The sequence below is a fragment of the Aedes albopictus genome, chromosome 2, assembly GCF_035046485.1.
Source record: "Aedes albopictus strain Foshan chromosome 2, AalbF5, whole genome shotgun sequence".
In the NCBI taxonomy this organism is placed as follows: Eukaryota; Metazoa; Arthropoda; class Insecta; order Diptera; family Culicidae; genus Aedes; species Aedes albopictus.
In genome coordinates, this window is record NC_085137.1 from 142,537,862 (window position 1) to 142,559,985 (window position 22,124).

Sequence of the window (22,124 nt, forward strand, 5' to 3'; positions counted from 1 at the left end):
TTGGATTTTGATATGGTTTGGAATAGATTTGGATTGGATTTGGATAAGATTTGGATTTGGATTGGATTGGATTTGGATGGGATTTGAATTGGATTTGGATTGGATTTGGATTGGATTTGGATTGGATTTGGATTGGATTTGGATTGGATTTGGATTGGATTTGGATTGGATTTGGATTGGATTTGGATTGGATTTGGATTGGATTTGGATTGGATTTGGATTGGATTTGGATTGGATTTGGATTGGATTTGGATTGGATTTGGATTGGATTTGGATTGGATTTGAATTGGATTTGGATTGGATTTGGATTGGATTTGGATTGGATTTGGATTGGATTTGGATTGGATTTGGATTGGATATGGATTGTCTTCTCTGTCTTCTCCGTCTTCTCTGTGTTTTCTGTCTTCTCTGTCTTCTCTGTCTTCTCTGTCTCCTCTGTCTTCTCTGATGTCTCTGTCTTCTCTGTCTCCTCTGTCTTCTCTGATGTCTCTGTCTTCTCTGTCTTCTCTGTTTTCTCTGTCTTCTCTGTCTTCTCTGTCTTCTCTGTCTTCTCTGTCTTCTCTGTCTTCTCTGTCTTCTCTGTCTTCTCTGTCTTCTCTGTCTTCTCTGTCTTCTCTGTCTTCTCTGTCTTCTCTGTCTTCTCTGTCTTCTCTGTCTTCTCTGTCTTCTCTGTCTTCTCTGTCTTCTCTGTCTTCTCTGTCTTCTCTGTCTTCTCTGTCTTCTCTGTCTTCTCTGTCTTCTCTGTCTTCTCTGTCTTCTCTGTCTTCTCTGTCTTCTCTGTCTTCTCTGTCTTCTCTGTCTTCTCTGTCTTCTCTGTCTTCTCTGTCTTCTCTGTCTTCTCTGTCTTCTCTGTCTTCTCTGTCTTCTCTGTCTTCTCTGTCTTCTCTGTCTTCTCTGTCTTCTCTGTCTTCTCTGTCTTCTCTGTCTTCTCTGTCTTCTCTGTCTTCTCTGTCTTCTCTGTTCTTTCGGTTTTCTCTGTCTACTCTGTCTTCTCTGTCTTCTCTGTCTTCTCTGTCTTCGCTGTCTTCTCTATATTCTTTGTTTTCTCTGTCTTCTCTGTCTTTTCTGTCTTCCATGTTTCATCTGTTTTCTCTGTATTCTCTGTCGTGTATGTCTTCCATGTTTCATTTGTTTTCTCTGTATTCTCTGTCGTGTATGTCTTTTTTGTTTTATCTGTCTTTTTTGTATTCTCTATCGTGTCTGTCTTCTTTGTATTCTCTGTCTTCTCTGTTATCTCTATCTAATCTGTCTTCTCTGTCAGGTCTGTCTTCTATGGATTATCTTTCTTCTCTGTATTCTCTGTCTTCTCTATATTCTCTGTCTTCTCTGTCATTTATGTTTTATTTGTCTTCTCTGTATTCTTTGTCGTGTCTGTCTTCTATGTTTGATCTGTCTTCTCTTTATTCCCTGTCATGTGTGTCTTTTCTGTTTTCTTTGTCTTCTCTGTTTCGTTTCTCTTCATTATTTTTCTTTCTTCTGTATCTTGTCGTGTCTTTCTCATCTTATCTGTCTCTATGTGTTATCAATATCTTCAGACTTTTCTGTTTTCTCTGCCTTCTTTGTTGAAATATTTATATAATAGCTTTTAATTTAATGATTGCCTTCCAAATCCTCCCACAGCCTTTTGGTAATTTAAAATAAGGAGATACTTTCACATTTTGCAAATTGAGATGATGTATAAATTGATGATGATAAATTGTAGATTTTTATCAAACAGTTTTGACTTGTTATTATTATTATTGGCTCCTTATTATGGGGATTTTCAGCCCGAGGCTGCTTCATCCCCAGTTTTGACTTGTGCCAAAATACATTTGAATATTGATCTTCGTGTTGTGAGTTGACATGTGTTAATCGATTTTCTTGCTTAGGTATCTGCAATACAGACTTCATTGAACTGAATAATCGTCTTTCGCGCCAAAGCTAATCAGCTGAACTTCAACACACTTCCACTATCTAGCCCTGTGCATGTGGCGATAGACGCCGGTCATTGGTTGGTGGCTGAGACGCTCTACAATACCTATAGAAAGCCGCTTCAAGTTTATCAGTTAACCGAGTGACCAAACAACACAAGTGCGCTTGATTTACAACCGCTACAACAAAAACGCCAACAACGACCAAGACGATGAATATGAACTGTATGGACGATTACTGCGACGCGGTTCATTCGTCAACGGGCAGTTGTACAACTTGGCTCGTGCTGTGCACCGCGCTCGTACAAATCGTAGCATATTAAATAAAACTTTGTCGTCCGTCGTCGTCAGACAGTCCTATCTAGCTTACCTAGACGGGTTCCATTCACTAATTCAGAAACAGACGTCGTCGTGTGTTCAATAAGAAGTATACATCGTCGTCGCGTGGAGGTCAGTCGCTCAGTGCTTAGTGCAATCGAAGCGTTAAGTAGTTCAAGTGCTCGACCGATCGAAGCGAAGCTTAAGCAGCAGTCAGCATGTCGGATAGTAAGTTTGTCAGTTTGGAGGATACTTTGGAGCGGCACATCCCACCGGAAGAGCTGCGGGAAGTGAAGAGGATTCTGTACGGACGGGAAGATGAGTAAGTAGAGAGTTGCAGGTAGAAGATTCGCTTAGGTTAGATCTGTTCAGAGTAGAGTGATAGAGATAGTAGAATTAGTGCAACGCCCTAAGATAAGCGTAGTTTCGCGTACCAACCTAGTGTGATTGGACTAAAAGTATAAGATTTCAAATTTATTAAAATTAAGAGCTGATTTAAGAGTATTGACAGAGCTGCAAAACTTGTTTCACAACTAAAAGTTTTCTAGTAATGTTTTCAGACCAATGTGGAATGGCTAACGCTCTTACTGATTACGACAGAATGGGGCCGAGGAGTCCTCTGCATGTCCAGTCCATAAGCCTCGCAGTAGAGAACAATATTGGTTTCAACAGATAGCTATGCAATTGTAACTTGCTAATTTAAATAGTCTTGAACTGTTATAGGAAATATTATAGCCTGCAATATTTCCTAAGAAAGAAAAAGAATATATTGAGGCAGCTCTATTCAATTTATAAAATTTAGTGATGAATATACGGTGTTGGGCTGGCTATATCAATCAATTTGAACTATTGAATGTGTCGCATAAAAAATGAAAACTTAAAGATGACATACCGTATGATGTTTGGACAGCTGTGGAACAGTGATACAAGAAACTTGGAGGAATAGTAGACGTGCTAATTCGGATCTGTTTATATAGCAGTTCGCCATTTTCGTTTGGCCAATGAACGCGACATCGGAAGCGATAATCGTGTTTTATTCATTATCATTTGATTTCTGTCCATCATTACTGGCAATTTGGTTGGTGATTCGTTTCGTAAAAAAAGAACAGAGCAAGTTTTATAGTAAAATCAATATTAAAATGAAATGTTCGAATCTCTCGTTGAACGGGAAAATACTCTTTTGTATATTTGAAGCTAAGAATGATCCATGAAAACAATCCAAATGATCCATTGATAACTTTTTAATATTCCATAGAAGTATTCCAGAAAACCATCAAAAAGTCACATGGATCCATCAAAATGCTCGAATAGTCCTTTATTTTCGTAAAGTTTGGCAATAGGAAGTTCTACAATTTCATAAACTGTTCCATGAAATGCCTGAACTTAACTTGGCCATGATACTCGAACTATGCACATCACTCGATCCATCGTCGCCTTGATTAATCGTATCAGTTTATCCGGTAATCCGTATTCGTGCATAATCTGCCATAGCTGGTCTCGATCGCTTGTATCATACGCCGATTTGAAATCGATGAACAAGTGATGTGTGGGCACGTTGTATTCGCGGCATTTCTGCAACACCAGGCGGATGGCGAACATCTGCTCTGTTGTAGCGCGTTCACTCATGAATCCAGCCTGCTATTGCCCCACGAATTTCTTGATTCACCCCATTACCAGATAATTACTGACTGAATATGACATTCTTATAACTTAAAATTATGTATTGAGTATGTTTTAAGTCTAGTCTAGTCTAGTCTAGTCTAGTCTAGTCTAGTCTAGTCTAGTCTAGTCTAGTCTAGTCTAGTCTAGTCTAGTCTAGTCTAGTCTAGTCTAGTCTAGTCTAGTCTAGTCTAGTCTAGTCTAGTCTAGTCTAGTCTAGTCTAGTCTAGTCTAGTCTAGTCTAGTCTAGTCTAGTCTAGTCTAGTCTAGTCTAGTCTAGTCTAGTCTAGTCTAGTCTAGTCTAGTCTAGTCTAGTCTAGTCTAGTCTAGTCTAGTCTAGTCTAGTCTAGTCTAGTCTAGTCTAGTCTAGTCTAGTCTAGTCTAGTCTAGTCTAGTCTAGTCTAGTCTAGTCTAGTCTAGTCTAGTCTAGTCTAGTCTAGTCTAGTCTAGTCTAGTCTAGTCTAGTCTAGTCTAGTCTAGTCTAGTCTAGTCTAGTCTAGTCTAGTCTAGTCTAGTCTAGTCTAGTCTAGTCTAGTCTAGTCTAGTCTAGTCTAGTCTAGTCTAGTCTAGTCTAGTCTAGTCTAGTCTAGTCTAGTCTAGTCTAGTCTAGTCTAGTCTAGTCTAGTCTAGTCTAGTCTAGTCTAGTCTAGTCTAGTCTAGTCTAGTCTAGTCTAGTCTAGTCTAGTCTAGTCTAGTCTAGTCTAGTCTAGTCTAGTCTAGTCTAGTCTAGTCTAGTCTAGTCTAGTCTAGTCTAGTCTAGTCTAGTCTAGTCTAGTCTAGTCTAGTCTAGTCTAGTCTAGTCTAGTCTAGTCTAGTCTAGTCTAGTCTAGTCTAGTCTAGTCTAGTCTAGTCTAGTCTAGTCTAGTCTAGTCTAGTCTAGTCTAGTCTAGTCTAGTCTAGTCTAGTCTAGTCTAGTCTAGTCTAGTCTAGTCTAGTCTAGTCTAGTCTAGTCTAGTCTAGTCTAGTCTAGTCTAGTCTAGTCTAGTCTAGTCTAGTCTAGTCTAGTCTAGTCTAGTCTAGTCTAGTCTAGTCTAGTCTAGTCTAGTCTAGTCTAGTCTAGTCTAGTCTAGTCTAGTCTAGTCTAGTCTAGTCTAGTCTAGTCTAGTCTAGTCTAGTCTAAAACCAATACACTGGTTTTTCAGATCGAACCTTGATATACAAGGAATTTCATATTTTCAAAAATTCCTGTTTTGCCCAGCTAACACCTGGTAATCCAAGAAAGTCATATGGAACAATAAATTCCCAAAATACATGCAGATAGACTAACTAAATAAAGCTATTCAAGTAACAACTTTGCCATGATATACAGCTTGATTGCATTGCATCCTCAAGCAGACGGTTGTATATACCACGCCGTGTTATCTCTACAATGAAGCAGGTGATTAAGGCGGCAATAGATGAGATTATTTTTTCGGTCGGTCGATGCCTCGCTGACGCTATTCGCGGGTTATGTTTGAGATAAAGTGATTCGAAAAATTTACTTTTATCATTATCACACGAAACGCCTGACACCAATCAACCGCTAGATAAACAACAAACTTGCTCTCTGGTGGCTGCTTACTGAGATGATACCACAGGACACTGAATAACCGAATCCGTTGATTACTTTAGTTAATTTTACTTTTATGGGGCAACGCGATTTTTTGCGCGTGTGTTTATTTGGTTTTTTGACGGACAAATTTAATACCGTCATGTGATGTGACGCCACGGGCAGAAAAATCGGTTGCATGCGTTGGCCTAAAAATAATAAATGATTGACGCGTTGGCGGCGGGTGTGTTTCGACGATGTTTACAGCGTGGATGCGCTGGGGGATGCTAAAAATGGGATCAGTCTGTGATGGCAATTTGGGATGATATTTATTGTTTTTATTTTGATGGGTGAGAACCATGTACGACGTCATTATACAGCATCTCAATTTTCGCGATGTGATAAAATTTGCGCTTCGCTATTAAAATTATCAAAAAACCTGGAAGATTTTTATGGAAATCTTGAAATTAAGAGTTAATGTTTATTTTCATTAGAGAAGACAGAGACGGAAGGGAAAACAGAAAAGACAGGAGGCTGATAAGACAAAGACACAGAGAAGATAAAAAAATACATACACAAAATTTAGATAAGAAAGACAGAAAAGGCAAAAACGTCAAAGGAGAAATAAAAAAAAACGAGAAATATAAAGACAACAGTAGAGAAAGAAAAAAAACACAAAAAAGAGAGAAGACAGAGAAGACAGAGAAGACAGAGAAGACAGAGAAGACAGAGAAGACAGAGAAGACAGAGAAGACAGAGAAGACAGAGAAGACAGAGAAGACAGAGAAGACAGAGAAGACAGAGAAGACAGAGAAGACAGAGAAGACAGAGAAGACAGAGAAGACAGAGAAGACAGAGAAAACAGAGAAGACAGAGAAGACAGAGAAGACAGAGAAGACAGAGAAGACAGAGAAGACAGAGAAGACAGAGAAGACAGAGAAGACAGAGAAGACAGAGAAGACAGAGAAGACAGAGAAGACAGAGAAGACAGAGAAGACAGAGAAGACAGAGAAGACAGAGAAGACAGAGAAGACAGAGAAGACAGAGAAGACAGAGAAGACAGAGAAGACAGAGAAGACAGAGAAGACAGAGAAGACAGAGAAGACAGAGAAGACAGAGAAGACAGAGAAGACAGAGAAGACAGAGAAGACAGAGAAGACAGAGAAGACAGAGAAGACAGAGAAGACAGAGAAGACAGAGAAGACAGAGAAGACAGAGAAGACAGAGAAGACAGAGAAGACAGAGAAGACAGAGAAGACAGAGAAGACAGAGAAGACAGAGAAGACAGAGAAGACAGAGAAGACAGAGAAGACAGAGAAGACAGAGAAGACAGAGAAGACAGAGAAGACAGAGAAGACAGAGAAGACAGAGAAGACAGAGAAGACAGAGAAGACAGAGAAGACAGAGAAGACAGAGAAGACAGAGAAGACAGAGAAGACAGAGAAGACAGAGAAGACAGAGAAGACAGAGAAGACAGAGAAGACAGAGAAGACAGAGAAGACAGAGAAGACAGAGAAGACAGAGAAGACAGAGAAGACAGAGAAGACAGAGAAGACAGAGAAGACAGAGAAGACAGAGAAGACAGAGAAGACAGAGAAGACAGAGAAGACAGAGAAGACAGAGAAGACAGAGAAGACAGAGAAGACAGAGAAGACAGAGAAGACAGAGAAGACAGAGAAGACAGAGAAGACAGAGAAGACAGAGAAGACAGAGAAGACAGAGAAGACAGAGAAGACAGAGAAGACAGAGAAGACAGAGAAGACAGAGAAGACAGAGAAGACAGAGAAGACAGAGAAGACAGAGAAGACAGAGAAGACAGAGAAGACAGAGAAGACAGAGAAGACAGAGAAGACAGAGAAGACAGAGAAGACAGAGAAGACAGAGAAGACAGAGAAGACAGAGAAGACAGAGAAGACAGAGAAGACAGAGAAGACAGAGAAGACAGAGAAGACAGAGAAGACAGAGAAGACAGAGAAGACAGAGAAGACAGAGAAGACAGAGAAGACAGAGAAGACAGAGAAGACAGAGAAGACAGAGAAGACAGAGAAGACAGAGAAGACAGAGAAGACAGAGAAGACAGAGAAGACAGAGAAGACAGAGAAGACAGAGAAGACAGAGAAGACAGAGAAGACAGAGAAGACAGAGAAGACAGAGAAGACAGAGAAGACAGAGAAGACAGAGAAGACAGAGAAGACAGAGAAGACAGAGAAGACAGAGAAGACAGAGAAGACAGAGAAGACAGAGAAGACAGAGAAGACAGAGAAGACAGAGAAGACAGAGAAGACAGAGAAGACAGAGAAGACAGAGAAGACAGAGAAGACAGAGAAGACAGAGAAGACAGAGAAGACAGAGAAGACAGAGAAGACAGAGAAGACAGAGAAGACAGAGAAGACAGAGAAGACAGAGAAGACAGAGAAGACAGAGAAGACAGAGAAGACAGAGAAGACAGAGAAGACAGAGAAGACAGAGAAGACAGAGAAGACAGAGAAGACAGAGAAGACAGAGAAGACAGAGAAGACAGAGAAGACAGAGAAGACAGAGAAGACAGAGAAGACAGAGAAGACAGAGAAGACAGAGAAGACAGAGAAGACAGAGAAGACAGAGAAGACAGAGAAGACAGAGAAGACAGAGAAGACAGAGAAGACAGAGAAGACAGAGAAGACAGAGAAGACAGAGAAGACAGAGAAGACAGAGAAGACAGAGAAGACAGAGAAGACAGAGAAGACAGAGAAGACAGAGAAGACAGAGAAGACAGAGAAGACAGAGAAGACAGAGAAGACAGAGAAGACAGAGAAGACAGAGAAGACAGAGAAGACAGAGAAGACAGAGAAGACAGAGAAGACAGAGAAGACAGAGAAGACAGAGAAGACAGAGAAGACAGAGAAGACAGAGAAGACAGAGAAGACAGAGAAGACAGAGAAGACAGAGAAGACAGAGAAGACAGAGAAGACAGAGAAGACAGAGAAGACAGAGAAGACAGAGAAGACAGAGAAGACAGAGAAGACAGAGAAGACAGAGAAGACAGAGAAGACAGAGAAGACAGAGAAGACAGAGAAGACAGAGAAGACAGAGAAGACAGAGAAGACAGAGAAGACAGAGAAGACAGAGAAGACAGAGAAGACAGAGAAGACAGAGAAGACAGAGAAGACAGAGAAGACAGAGAAGACAGAGAAGACAGAGAAGACAGAGAAGACAGAGAAGACAGAGAAGACAGAGAAGACAGAGAAGACAGAGAAGACAGAGAAGACAGAGAAGACAGAGAAGACAGAGAAGACAGAGAAGACAGAGAAGACAGAGAAGACAGAGAAGACAGAGAAGACAGAGAAGACAGAGAAGACAGAGAAGACAGAGAAGACAGAGAAGACAGAGAAGACAAGAAGAAAGACAGAGAAGACAGAGAAGACAGAGAAGACAGAGAAGACAGAGAAGACAGAGAAGACAGAGAAGACAGAGAAGACAGAGAAGACAAAGAAGACAGAGAAGACAGAGAAGACAGAGAAGACAGAGAAGACAGAGAAGACAGAGAAGACAGAGAAGTCAGAGAAGACAGAGAAGACAGAGAAGACAGAGAAGACAGAGAAGACAGAGAAGACAGAGAAGACAGAGAAGACAGAGAAGACAGAGAAGACAGAGAAGACAGAGAAGACAGAGAAGACAGAGAAGACAGAGAAGACAGAGAAGACAGAGAAGACAGAGAAGACAGAGAAGACAGAGAAGACAAAGAAGACAGAGAAGACAGAGAAGACAGAGAAGACAGAGAAGACAGAGAAGACAGAGAAGACAGAGAAGACAGAGAAGTCAGAGAAGACAGAGAAGACAGAGAAGACAGAGAAGACAGAGAAGACAGAGAAGACAGAGAAGACAGAGAAGACAGAGAAGACAGAGAAGACAGAGAAGACAGAGAAGACAGAGAAGACAGAGAAGACAGAGAAGACAGAGAAGACAGAGAAGACAGAGAAGACAGAGAAGACAGAGAAGACAGAGAAGACAGAGAAGACAGAGAAGACAGAGAAGACAGAGAAGACAGAGAAGACAGAGAAGACAGAGAAGACAGAGAAGACAGAGAAGACAGAGAAGACAGAGAAGACAGAGAAGACAGAGAAGACAGAGAAGACAGAGAAGACAGAGAAGACAGAGAAGACAGAGAAGACAGAGAAGACAGAGAAGACAGAGAAGACAGAGAAGACAGAGAAGACAGAGAAGACAGAGAAGACAGAGAAGACAGAGAAGACAGAGAAGACAGAGAAGACAGAGAAGACAGAGAAGACAGAGAAGACAGAGAAGACAGAGAAGACAGAGAAGACAGAGAAGACAGAGAAGACAGAGAAGACAGAGAAGACAGAGAAGACAGAGAAGACAGAGAAGACAGAGAAGACAGAGAAGACAGAGAAGACAGAGAAGACAGAGAAGACAGAGAAGACAGAGAAGACAGAGAAGACAGAGAAGACAGAGAAGACAGAGAAGACAGAGAAGACAGAGAAGACAGAGAAGACAGAGAAGACAGAGAAGACAGAGAAGACAGAGAAGACAGAGAAGACAGAGAAGACAGAGAAGACGGAGAAGACAGAGAAGACAGAGAAGACAGAGAAGACAGAGAAGACAGAGAAGACAGAGAAGACAGAGAAGACAGAGAAGACAGAGAAGACAGAGAAGACAGAGAAGACAGAGAAGACAGAGAAGACAGAGAAGACAGAGAAGACAGAGAAGACAGAGAAGACAGAGAAGACAGAGAAGACAGAGAAGACAGAGAAGACAGAGAAGACAGAGAAGACAGAGAAGACAGAGAAGACAGAGAAGACAGAGAAGACAGAGAAGACAGAGAAGACAGAGAAGACAGAGAAGACAGAGAAGACAGAGAAGACAGAGAAGACAGAGAAGACAGAGAAGACAGAGAAGACAGAGAAGACAGAGAAGACAGAGAAGACAGAGAAGACAGAGAAGACAGAGAAGACAGAGAAGACAGAGAAGACAGAGAAGACAGAGAAGACAGAGAAGACAGAGAAGACAGAGAAGACAGAGAAGACAGAGAAGACAGAGAAGACAGAGAAGACAGAGAAGACAGAGAAGACAGAGAAGACAGAGAAGACAGAGAAGACAGAGAAGACAGAGAAGACAGAGAAGACAGAGAAGACAGAGAAGACAGAGAAGACAGAGAAGACAGAGAAGACAGAGAAGACAGAGAAGACAGAGAAGACAGAGAAGACAGAGAAGACAGAGAAGACAGAGAAGACAGAGAAGACAGAGAAGACAGAGAAGACAGAGAAGACAGAGAAGACAGAGAAGACAGAGAAGACAGAGAAGACAGAGAAGACAGAGAAGACAGAGAAGACAGAGAAGACAGAGAAGACAGAGAAGACAGAGAAGACAGAGAAGACAGAGAAGACAGAGAAGACAGAGAAGACAGGGAAGACAGGGAAGACAGGGAAGACAGGGAAGACAGGGAAGACAGGGAAGACAGGGAAGACAGAGAAGACAGAGAAGACAGAGAAGGCAGAGAAGACAGAGATCCAAAATCTAATCCAAATCTAATCCAAATCCGATCCAAATCCAATATAAATCCAATCCAAATCCAATCTAAATCCAATCCAAATCCAATCCAAATCAAATCCAAATCAAATCCAAATCCAATCTAAATCCATTCCAAATCCAATCCAAATCCAATCCAAATCCAATCCAAATCCAATCCAATCCAATCCAAATCCAATCCAAATCCAATCCAAATCCAAATCCAAATCCAATCCAAATCCAATCCAAATCCAATCCAAATCCAATCCAATCCAATCCATCCAATCCAAATCCAATCCAAATCCAATCCAAATCCAATCCATATCCAATCCAAATCCAATCCAAATCCAATCCAAATCCAATCCAAATCCAATCCAAATCCAAATCCAATCATATCCAATCCAAATCCAATCCAAATCCAATCCAATCAAATCCAATCCAAATCCAATCCAAATCCAATCCAAATCCAATCCAATCCAATCCATATCCAATCCAAATCCAATCCAAATCCAATCCAAATCCAATCCAAATCCAATCCAAATCCAATCCAAATCCAATCCAATCATCCAATCCAAATCCAATCCAATCCAATCCAATCCAAATCCAATCCAAATCCAATCCAATCCAATCCAAATCCAATCCAAATCCATCAAATCCAATCCAAATCCAATCCAAATCCAATCCAAATCCAATCCAATCCAAATCCAATCCAAATCCAATCCAAATCCAATCCAAATCCAATCCAAATCCAAATCCAATCCCAAATCCAATCCAAATCCAATCCAAATCCAATCCAAATCCAATCCAAATCCAATCCAAATCCAATCCAAATCCAATCCAAATCCAATCCAAATCCAATCCAATCCAAATCCAATCCAAATCCAATCCAATCCAAATCCAATCCAAATCCAATCCAAATCCAATCCAAATCCAATCCAAATCCAATCCAAATCCAATCCAAATCCAATCCAAATCCAATCCAAATCCAATCCAAATCCAATCCAAATCCAATCCAAATCCAATCCAAATCCAATCCAAATCCAATCCAAATCCAATCCAAATCCAATCCAAATCCAATCCAAATCCAATCCAAATCCAATCCAAATCCAATCCAAATCCAATCCAAATCCAATCCAAATCCAATCCAAATCCAATCCAAATCCAATCCAAATCCAATCCAAATCCAATCCAAATCCAATCCAAATCCAATCCAAATCCAATCCAAATCCAATCCAAATCCAATCCAAATCCAATCCAAATCCAATCCAAATCCAATCCAAATCCAATCCAAATCCAATCCAAATCCAATCCAAATCCAATCCAAATCCAATCCAAATCCAATCCAAATCCAATCCAAATCCAATCCAAATCCAATCCAAATCCAATCCAAATCCAATCCAAATCCCAAATCCAATCCAAATCCAATCCAAATCCAATCCAAATCCAATCCAAATCCAATCCCAAATCCAATCCAAATCCAATCCAAATCCAATCCAAATCCAATCCAAATCCAATCCAAATCCAATCCAAATCCAATCCAAATCCAATCCAAATCCAATCCAATCCAATCCAAATCCAATCCAAATCCAATCCAAATCCAATCCAAATCCAATCCAAATCCAATCCAAATCCAATCCAAATCCAATCCAAATCCAATCCAAATCCAATCCAAATCCAATCCAAATCCAATCCAATCCAATCCAAATCCAAATCCAACCAAATCCAAATCAAATCCAAATCCAATCAAATCCATCCAAACCAATCCAAATCCAATCCAAATCCAATCCAAATCCAATCCAAATCCAATCCAAATCCAATCCAAATCCAATCCAAATCCAATCCAAATCCAATCCAAATCCAATCCAAATCCAATCCAAATCCAATCCAAATCCATTCCAAACCCAATCCAAATCCAATCCAAATCCAATCCAAATCCAATCCAAATCCAATCCAAATCCAATCCAAATCCAATCCAAATCCAATCCCAAATCCAATCCAAATCCAATCCAAATCCAATCCAAATCCAATCCAAATCCAATCCAAATCCAATCCAAATCCAATCCAAATCCAATCCAAATCCAATCCAAATCCAATCCAAATCCAATCCAAATCCAATCCAAATCCAATCCAAATCCAATCCAAATCCAATCCAAATCCAATCCAAATCCAATCCAAATCCAATCCAAATCCAATCCAAATCCAAATCCAATCCAAATCCAATCCAAATCCAATCCAAATCCAATCCAAATCCAATCCAAATCCAATCCAAATCCAAACCAAATCCAATCCAAATCCAATAAAAATCCAATCCAAATCCAATCCAAATCCAATCCAAATCCAATCCAAATCCAATCCAAATCCAATCCAAATCCAATCCAAATCCAATCCAAATCCAATCCAAATCCAATCCAAATCCAATACAAATCCAATACAAATCCAATCCAAATCCAATCCAAATCCAATCCAAATCCAATCCAAATCAATCCAAATCCAATATAAATCCAATCCAAATCCAATCTAAATCCAATCCAAATCCAATCCAATCAAATCCAAATCAAATCCAAATCCAATCTAAATCCATTCCAAATCCAATCCAAATCCAATCCAAATCAATCCAAATCCAATCCATATCCAATCCAAATCCAATCCAAATCAATCCAAATCCATCCAAATCCAATCCAATCCAATCCAAATCCAATCCAAATCCAATCCAAATCCAATCCAAATCCAATCCAAATCCAATCCAAATCCAATCCAAATCCAATCCAAATCCAATCCAAATCCAATCCAAATCCAATCCAAATCCAATCCAAATCCAATCCAAATCCAATCCAAATCCAATCCAAATCCAATCCAAATCCAATCCAAATCCAATCCATATCCAATCCATAAATCCAATCCAAATCCAATCCAAATCCAATCCAAATCCAATCCAAATCCAATCCAAATCCAATCCAAATCCAATCCATATCCAATCCATATCCAATCCAAATCCAATCCAAATCCAATCCAAATCCAATCCAAATCCAATCCATATCCAATCCAAATCCAATCCAAATCAAATCCAAATCCAATCCAAATCCAATCCAAATCCAATCCAAATCCAATCCAAATCCAATCCAAATCCAATCCAAATCCAATCCAAATCCAATCCAAATCCAATCCAAATCCAATCCAAATCCAATCCAAATCCAATCCAAATCCAATCCAAATCCAATCCAAATCCAATCCAAATCCAATCCAAATCCAATCCAAATCCAATCCAAATCCAATCCAAATCCAATCCAAATCCAATCCAAATCCAATCCAAATCCAATCCAAATCCAATCCAAATCCAATCCAAATCCAATCCAAATCCAATCCAAATCCAATCCAAATCCAATCCAAATCCAATCCAAATCCAATCCAAATCCAATCCAAATCCAATCCAAATCCAATCCAAATCCAATCCAAATCCAATCCAAATCCAATCCAAATCCAATATAAATCCAATCCAAATCCAATATAAATCCAATCCAAATCCAATCCAAATCCAATCCAAATCCAATCCAAATCCAATCCAAATCCAATCCAAATCCAATCCAAATCCAATCCAAATCCAATCCAAATCCAATCCAAATCCAATCCAAATCCAATCCAAATCCAATCCAAATCCAATCCAAATCCAATCCAAATCCAATCCAAATCCAATCCAAATCCAATCCAAATCCAATCCAAATCCAATCCAAATCCAATTCAAATCCAATCCAAATCCAATCCAAATCCAATCCAAATCCAATCCAAATCCAATCCAAATCCAATCCAAATCCAATCCAAATCCAATCCAAATCCAATCCAAATCCAATCCAAATCCAATCCAAATCCAATCCAAATCCAATCCAAATCCAATCCAAATCCAATCCAAATCCAATCCAAATCCAATCCAAATCCAATCCAAATCCAATCCAAATCCAATCCAAATCCAATCCAAATCCAATCCAAATCCAATCCAAATCCAATCCAAATCCAATCCAAATCCAATCCAAATCCAATCCAAATCCAATCCAAATCCAATCCAAATCCAATCCAAATCCAATCCAAATCCAATCCAAATCCAATCCAAATCCAATCCAAATCCAATCCAAATCCAATCCAAATCCAATCCAAATCCAATTCAAATCCAATCCAAATCCAATCCAAATCCAATCCAAATCCAATCCAAATCCAACCCAAATCCAATCCAAATCCAATCCAAATCCAATCCAAATCCAATCCAAATCCAATCCAAATCCAATCCAAATCAAATCCAAATCAAATCCAAATCCAATCTAAATCCATTCCAAATCCAATCCAAATCAAATCCAAATCAAATCCAAATCCAATCCAAATCCAATCCAAATCCAATCCAAATCCAATCCAAATCCAATCCAAATCCAATCCAAATCCAATCCAAATCCAATCCAAATCCAATCCAAATCCAATCCAAATCCAATCCAAATCCAATCCAAATCCAATCCAAATCCAATCCAAATCCAATCCAAATCCAATCCAAATCCAATCCAAATCCAATCCAAATCCAATCCAAATCCAATCCAAATCCAATCCAAATCCAATCCAAATCCAATCCAAATCCAATCCAAATCCAATCCAAATCCAATCCAAATCCAATCCAAATCCAATCCAAATCCAATCCAAATCCAATCCAAATCCAATCCAAATCCAATCCAAATCCAAATCCAATCCAAATCCAATCCAAATCCAATCCAAATCCAATCCAAATCCAATCCAAATCCAATCCAAATCCAATCCAAATCCAATCCAAATCCAATCCAAATCCAATCCAAATCCAATCCAAATCCAATCCAAATCCAATCCAAATCCAATCCAAATCCAATCCAAATCCAATCCAAATCCAATCCAAATCCAATCCAAATCCAATCCAAATCCAATCCAAATCCAATCCAAATCCAATCCAAATCCAATCCAAATCCAATCCAAATCCAATCCAAATCCAATCCAAATCCAATCCAAATCCAATCCAAATCCAATCCAAATCCAATCCAAATCCAATCCAAATCCAATCCAAATCCAATCCAAATCCAATCCAAATCCAATCCAAATCCAATCCAAATCCAACCTAAATCCAATCCAAATCCAATCCAAATCCAATCCAAATCCAATCCAAATCCAATCCAAATCCAATCCAAATCCAATCCAAATCCAATCCAAATCCAATCCAAATCCAATCCAAATCCAATCCAAATCCAATCCAAATCCAATCCAAATCCAATCCAAATCCAATCCAAATCCAATCCAAATCCAATCCAAATCCAATCCAAATCCAATCCAAATCCAATCCAAATCCAATCCAAATCCAATCCAAATCCAATCCAAATCCAATCCAAATCCAATCCAAATCCAATCCAAATCCAATCCAAATCCAATCCAAATCCAATCCAAATCCAATCCAAATCCAATCCAAATCCAATCCAAATCCAATCCAAATCCAATCCAAATCCAATCCAAATCCAATCCAAATCCAATCCAAATCCAATCCAAATCCAATCCAAATCCAATCCAAATCCAATCCAAATCCAATCCAAATCCAATCCAAATCCAATCCAAATCCAATCCAACTCCAATCCAAATCCAATCCAAATCCAATCCAAATCCAATCCAAATCCAATCCAAATCCAATCCAAATCCAATCCAAATCCAATCCAAATCCAGTCCAAATCCAATCCAAATCCAATCCAAATCCAATCCAAATCCAATCCAAATCAAATCCAAATCCAAATCCAATCCAAATCTAATCCAAATCCAATCCAAATCCAAATCCAATCCAAATCCAATCCAAATTCAATCCAAATCTAATCCAAATTCAATCTGAATTTAATCCTAATCCAATCCAAAGCCAGTCTAAATCTGTCCTCTGAAAACCTCACCTGGCTACCTGATTTTTTTTGGCGGAATATGTACTACGTGACCAGCCTACTGTAGTTCGCCGTATTTCTCATGTTTATATTCGTTTATTTGTTCACTTACAATGTAGTTCGTGATTCACGCTTACTTACTCTCTCCGTTTAATCTTTTCAGTCACCCACTACATTTCTCCGAGGAGGCCACCTCGCTGGCCAAGGAAGTCGGTGTTGAGCTGAAGGGTTACGTGTTCACCGCCCGTAAGGAAGATCTCCGCCGGCCGCGGATTGTCCGCGTGGGCCTCATCCAAAACTCTGTCGACATTCCAACCACCGCCCCGATTCACGTCCAGCGCGATGCCCTGCACGAAAAGGTTTCCAACATCTTGCGGGTGGCGTCCGCCGCCGGGGTGAACGTCATCTGCTTCCAGGAAGCTTGGAGTAGGTTGGATGTTTTGATGGAACGTCGAATTGTAGATAATCTCGGTCGTATTTTTAGCTATGCCGTTCGCGTTCTGCACTCGGGAGAAATTCCCATGGTGCGAGTTTGCCGAGGATGCCGAGAATGGTCCAACGACCAAATTGATGAAGGAACTGGCCAAACAGTACAACATGGTGATCATCTCGCCGATCCTGGAGCGGGATCCCAATCACAACGACACCCTGTGGAACACGGCGGTGGTGATTTCCAACAACGGAAACTACATGGGAAAGCACCGTAAGAATCACATTCCTCGGGTGGGCGACTTCAACGAGTCGACCTACTACTACGAAGGCGATACCGGTCATCCGGTGTTCGAGACCCAGTTTGGACGGATCGCTATAAACATCTGCTACGGACGGCATCACCCGCAAAACTGGATGATGTTCGGCCAGAATGGGGCGGAAATTGTGTTCAACCCGTCGGCAACGGTGAGTAATCTATTCCTACAAGGATGAATGTACAACTGTAACCTTTCTATCCGTAGATTGGAGCCCTGAGCGAACCCCTCTGGAGCATTGAAGCCCGTAACGCAGCCATCGCCAACAGCTACTTCACGGTGGCCATCAACCGCGTAGGAACCGAGGTGTTCCCCAATGAGTTCACCTCCGCCAATGGAAAACCGGCGCACAAGGACTTTGGGCCCTTCTACGGGTCGTCGTACGTGGCCGCTCCGGATGGTTCCAGAACTCCGTCCCTGTCGCGCGATAAGGACGGCCTTTTGGTGGCCGAAATGGACCTGAACCTCTGCCGACAAGTGAAGGACTTCTGGGGCTTCCCGATGACTCAGCGATTACCGATGTACGCAGAAAGTCTGGCCAAGGTCGTTCGATCGGATTACAAACCTCAGCTGATAAGGGAAAATTAACAAGCATTGTATTTTTTGTATTTCAAAGAATGTTTATTTTAATGAACTGGTTTCAATGTATAATAATGTTTAGCTGTTTTTCTTTTAATTTCTTCTCGGTTGGTGTAAAATTTACAGTTGTTTTTCTCCTGCTTTTTGTGGTTGGTATTAGTCGAAAAAAGTGGATCAATTTTGCCACGTCACTGAATCACGTCGTTTCTCCTCTAAGGGGGGTTCCTCTAAAACTAATCAACAAACAACATCTTTTTTTTGTAATTGGTTTCGCTTTGTTTTTAAAGTTTAGCTTTGTCACAGTGACCTTTGTCGGTAAATTTTAAACGTTTGGGTTGATTTCTCTGAATTGTGGCAATTGGTTTTGGTTGGTTTTAGTTTCATGGTTTCAGGTTTCCCTTTCAGGGCGTTAGTGCTTCCAAACATTTGAAAGCATACAGACTGAATTGAAGAGAGTTAAAGTTTTTTTTATGTTCCATTCAGAAAGCGAAGAACATCGATAGGAGCTGACAAAGCCGTTTCAGTTTTGCCTCTTGCGTACCGAAATGAAAATTTATATCTATGAACACTCAGCAAACAGTCGATTCGCGTACATTTGTCCACTTTTGCCGTGCTTTTGGTTTCGCGTGTACTAATGTTCACTAATATTGTCTCTTACGTGTGTGCTTTCCTACCTCTACCTGTTAGTAATGATTTTCTTAATTCCTTTCTCTAGTGTCCTTGTTTCAACAACAACGGATTGAGTTGCTTCACCGTACTTCTATCATTCCACGTGGTCGATCTGTTTTATGTTTCGGAATGAAAAGCCAATTTATTTTCAACTATGTATTTCGTTCCAACTAATGAAAGTTTTGTTATGAGCTGAGGGAAAGACAATTTTAGTTTTGTTTCTTGAATATAGAACAAGTTTAGCTAGTAAGTTTCAGTGAGTGTAGGTAGTCGATTCTCTATTTTAGGAGGTAAATACTAATCGTCGAGACACTGTACACTTCGAAATCTTTCTTAGATGCTTGAGATTTGTTAAATCGGTCGGAAAATATACAGCTCTGAATTCTGTGCCATTTCTGTTAGTATAGAGGAGTTCCAGTTTCAATCTGTTTTGCTATAGCTACAAAGTTTTAGTTTACAGTGATTATCTGTTCAAGTTCTAACGTTGGGTAGGTATACATCTAATTCAGAGGCAAGCATTTTGTTTTCTGTTTTCCAGATGTGAAGACAGATTGTTTGTCTAGGAATCTACACCTGGCGGGAAAAGTATTCTTGAAATGGCTCATGCAGTGGTGATATCACAAATCTGGATAAACATAAGAAAAAACCTCCAGAAAAATAATATCTGCTTTGCAAACGTTGCTCATTGCCATTGATCGTGCTTCAACCTGTCCGTCCATGCTTATCACATACAGAAATATTGTGCCGATATTGTTCTGAAATTGACTCAATAGCAACGTTCAAATAATTAAGGAATTAAATTAAAAAAGTCCAATAAACAAGTTTGAATAGTGGAAGCAGTACTACACCAAACACGCAGTTATGCTTGTTATGTGTAGAACTTCAAGTTTCATGATGATAAGATATCAAAAATACACAACTAGTGTGACGAGACTGTAAATAATGACGCCGAACAATAATTGTGCCATACTCGGTTCACCATTAGGAGTTTTTGTTTTCAGAATATTAATATATTACAGGAGAGATTGGAATAGGAATGACTTTTGATATTTTAAAGCTCCAAACGGTTTTTTAAAAAACATTTCAGAAAATATTTCGGTAGTTGATTGAAGAATTTGAAATAGAGATCTTTTTCAAACTCTTACAGAAGTTTGTACGAAATTTTCTCGACCATTTTTGTCATCCGAAGCTGTTGATTTCACATGAAAGCTCAAGTTTGGAGCCAGTTGCTGGATACAAGGCTCCGGGAATTCACGCTGTTTCACTTGTCACATTAGAAGCTTACCAATAGCGAACGGTAGTCGTTCTCCTTTGACACTTGGATGAATATTAATTGGTGAGCTCATTCCTACACATACAAAACCATTCATTGAAAGAAATCTGAAAAATGATAGAATCGACTAATTTAATCATTTTTCTCGTCATTACTAATACTTGCAGCACATTAGAGATGTATTGCAAGCATTTAAGTGGCCAGGCCTACTGTGCAGCGTTACTATTGTTATTGAAATCAAAGAGCGGGGACATCTTGTACCAACCGTATACGTGACATAAATATGAAATGTTACCGGTGGGAGTGACGTTGCTAAGAAGGTAAACGTCACTCCATGGTCCATTTTCCAGGGATGGGACACAGGTATTTAATATCCCATGTGCCTAAGCTTTTTTGCCAAGGCTTAAGCATCTTAACTCGTTCTCTGAAACAAAAAAAAAATAACCCAAACGCCCACTAATACAGCAATGCGGGTAAAACATAAAACGTCGTTATGTACAAGTTGAACGGAATTATTTAAAATTCATGACACCGTGAAATACTCTCCTTCAAATCAAAATATCACACAAAAAAATGCACGACCATAGAATTCTAAATTACACATTGGATTAAACTTACCAATTACCACCCAAATGATTTTTTTTTGAGAAACAGCGATGAAAGTAGCAGCCACCCGCGTGCACGGCTTGCTTTAATTGGTGAGTTCGTTCCATAGTATGGCCTGTTCTTAAACAACGTAGACACTGAGGGAGAGGGGGGCTCTGTCTGGCCAAATTCTACGGTCCATTCAAAATACGAAAATTTTGTAAGAACGAAAGACTACTAGAGGGCAAGGGGTCTGAGATTGCCAAAATTGAGTCTACGTGGTTTATGGACAGCATCTTATTGAAATGCCATTTTGTCATCTATTTAATAATAATCAAAATTTTCTCAGTAATGCTCACTTACTGGTTGTGTGTCATCTCTCGCAACTGGAAATATAGAAATCAAATCAGGATTTGCTAAATCCGGTTTAGTCTCGTGGTCGAAAAAGTTCTGGTTTTCAAGAAGAAAGGCTTGCCTATTCATCTTTCTCCTCTATTCTGGCTGACTCGAGTAAATGTTTTTTAAACTGATTTGCTATCAAATGGACAACTAGTCGGTGATTGTTCGGTGATTGGTCGAAAATGATATCCATTTGCTGCGATCAGATCGCTCAGAGGCATCTTGTTATCATCGAACGTCATCACTCTTGCGCAAAATCGCTAGCATGCAATGATCACCATGTTAGTTCCCAACTTGGAACTTCCAAATTTGTTTCCAATTTCTTGGGAAATGGCAATTTTTTTGGAAGTGCTTTGTCGTTTATTTGGCAACATCTTTGGATGTTTATTTCGATAATTCCTTTGAAAATTTGTTCAGCAATTACTTTTAGAATTTAATTTGAGATTTTTTTTCCAAAAATTCGCCTATAATTTTTTTGGCCATTTATTTGGGAATTCCTTTGGTAATGCCTTTAAGAGTTCTTTCTGCAACTGCGAGAGAAAAATCTTCTTCGACAATTCCTTTGCGTTTTATTTTGGCAATTTCTTTGGGATTCTTTTTTTGGCAATTCTTGTGGCAATTTATTTGGAAATTCCTTCGACAATTTCTTGGAAAAATGCTTTGGGAGATGTTGTACCATTTTTTTGGGTAGGTAAATCTCAAGTAGTTGCATTTAGTTTTGGAAATTTCTTTGAAAATTCCATTGTAAATGTTTTCAGTAACCCTTTTGAAGTCCCCCAAAGAATGTATGATGGAATTCCCAAAGTAGTAACGATCGGAATTCCAAAATGAGATGCCGAAGAAACTTTCAAAGGACTTAAGACAATTTCCAAAAAATGCTTGAGTAAGTTGAGGAGAAATTGACGAAGTTTTAAAGGTATTGACTTTTGGTTTTTTTTTTTTTAAATTCTTCTGAAATTCCTTTGATGTGCCTTTGGCTATTGCTTCGGGAAATGCTTCGCCTATATTTTTTTTTGGAAATTCCTTTGACAATTACTCGTA

At 39.6% G+C, this 22,124-nt stretch overlaps 1 protein-coding gene across 1 annotated transcript; it reads left to right on the top strand.

The window, feature by feature from the left end:
* Nucleotides 1-2,148: 2,148 nt before the first annotated feature.
* Nucleotides 2,149-18,238, top strand: LOC109416534 (beta-ureidopropionase). The gene is made up of 4 exons (XM_019690612.3): nt 2,149-2,550; nt 16,996-17,258; nt 17,317-17,729; nt 17,786-18,238. Exons 1-4 carry the CDS (start codon nt 2,447-2,449, stop codon nt 18,164-18,166), a joined length of 1,161 nt encoding a protein of 386 aa, XP_019546157.3. The 5' UTR covers nt 2,149-2,446; the 3' UTR covers nt 18,167-18,238.
* The last annotated feature ends 3,886 nt before the right edge of the window (nt 18,239-22,124 follow it).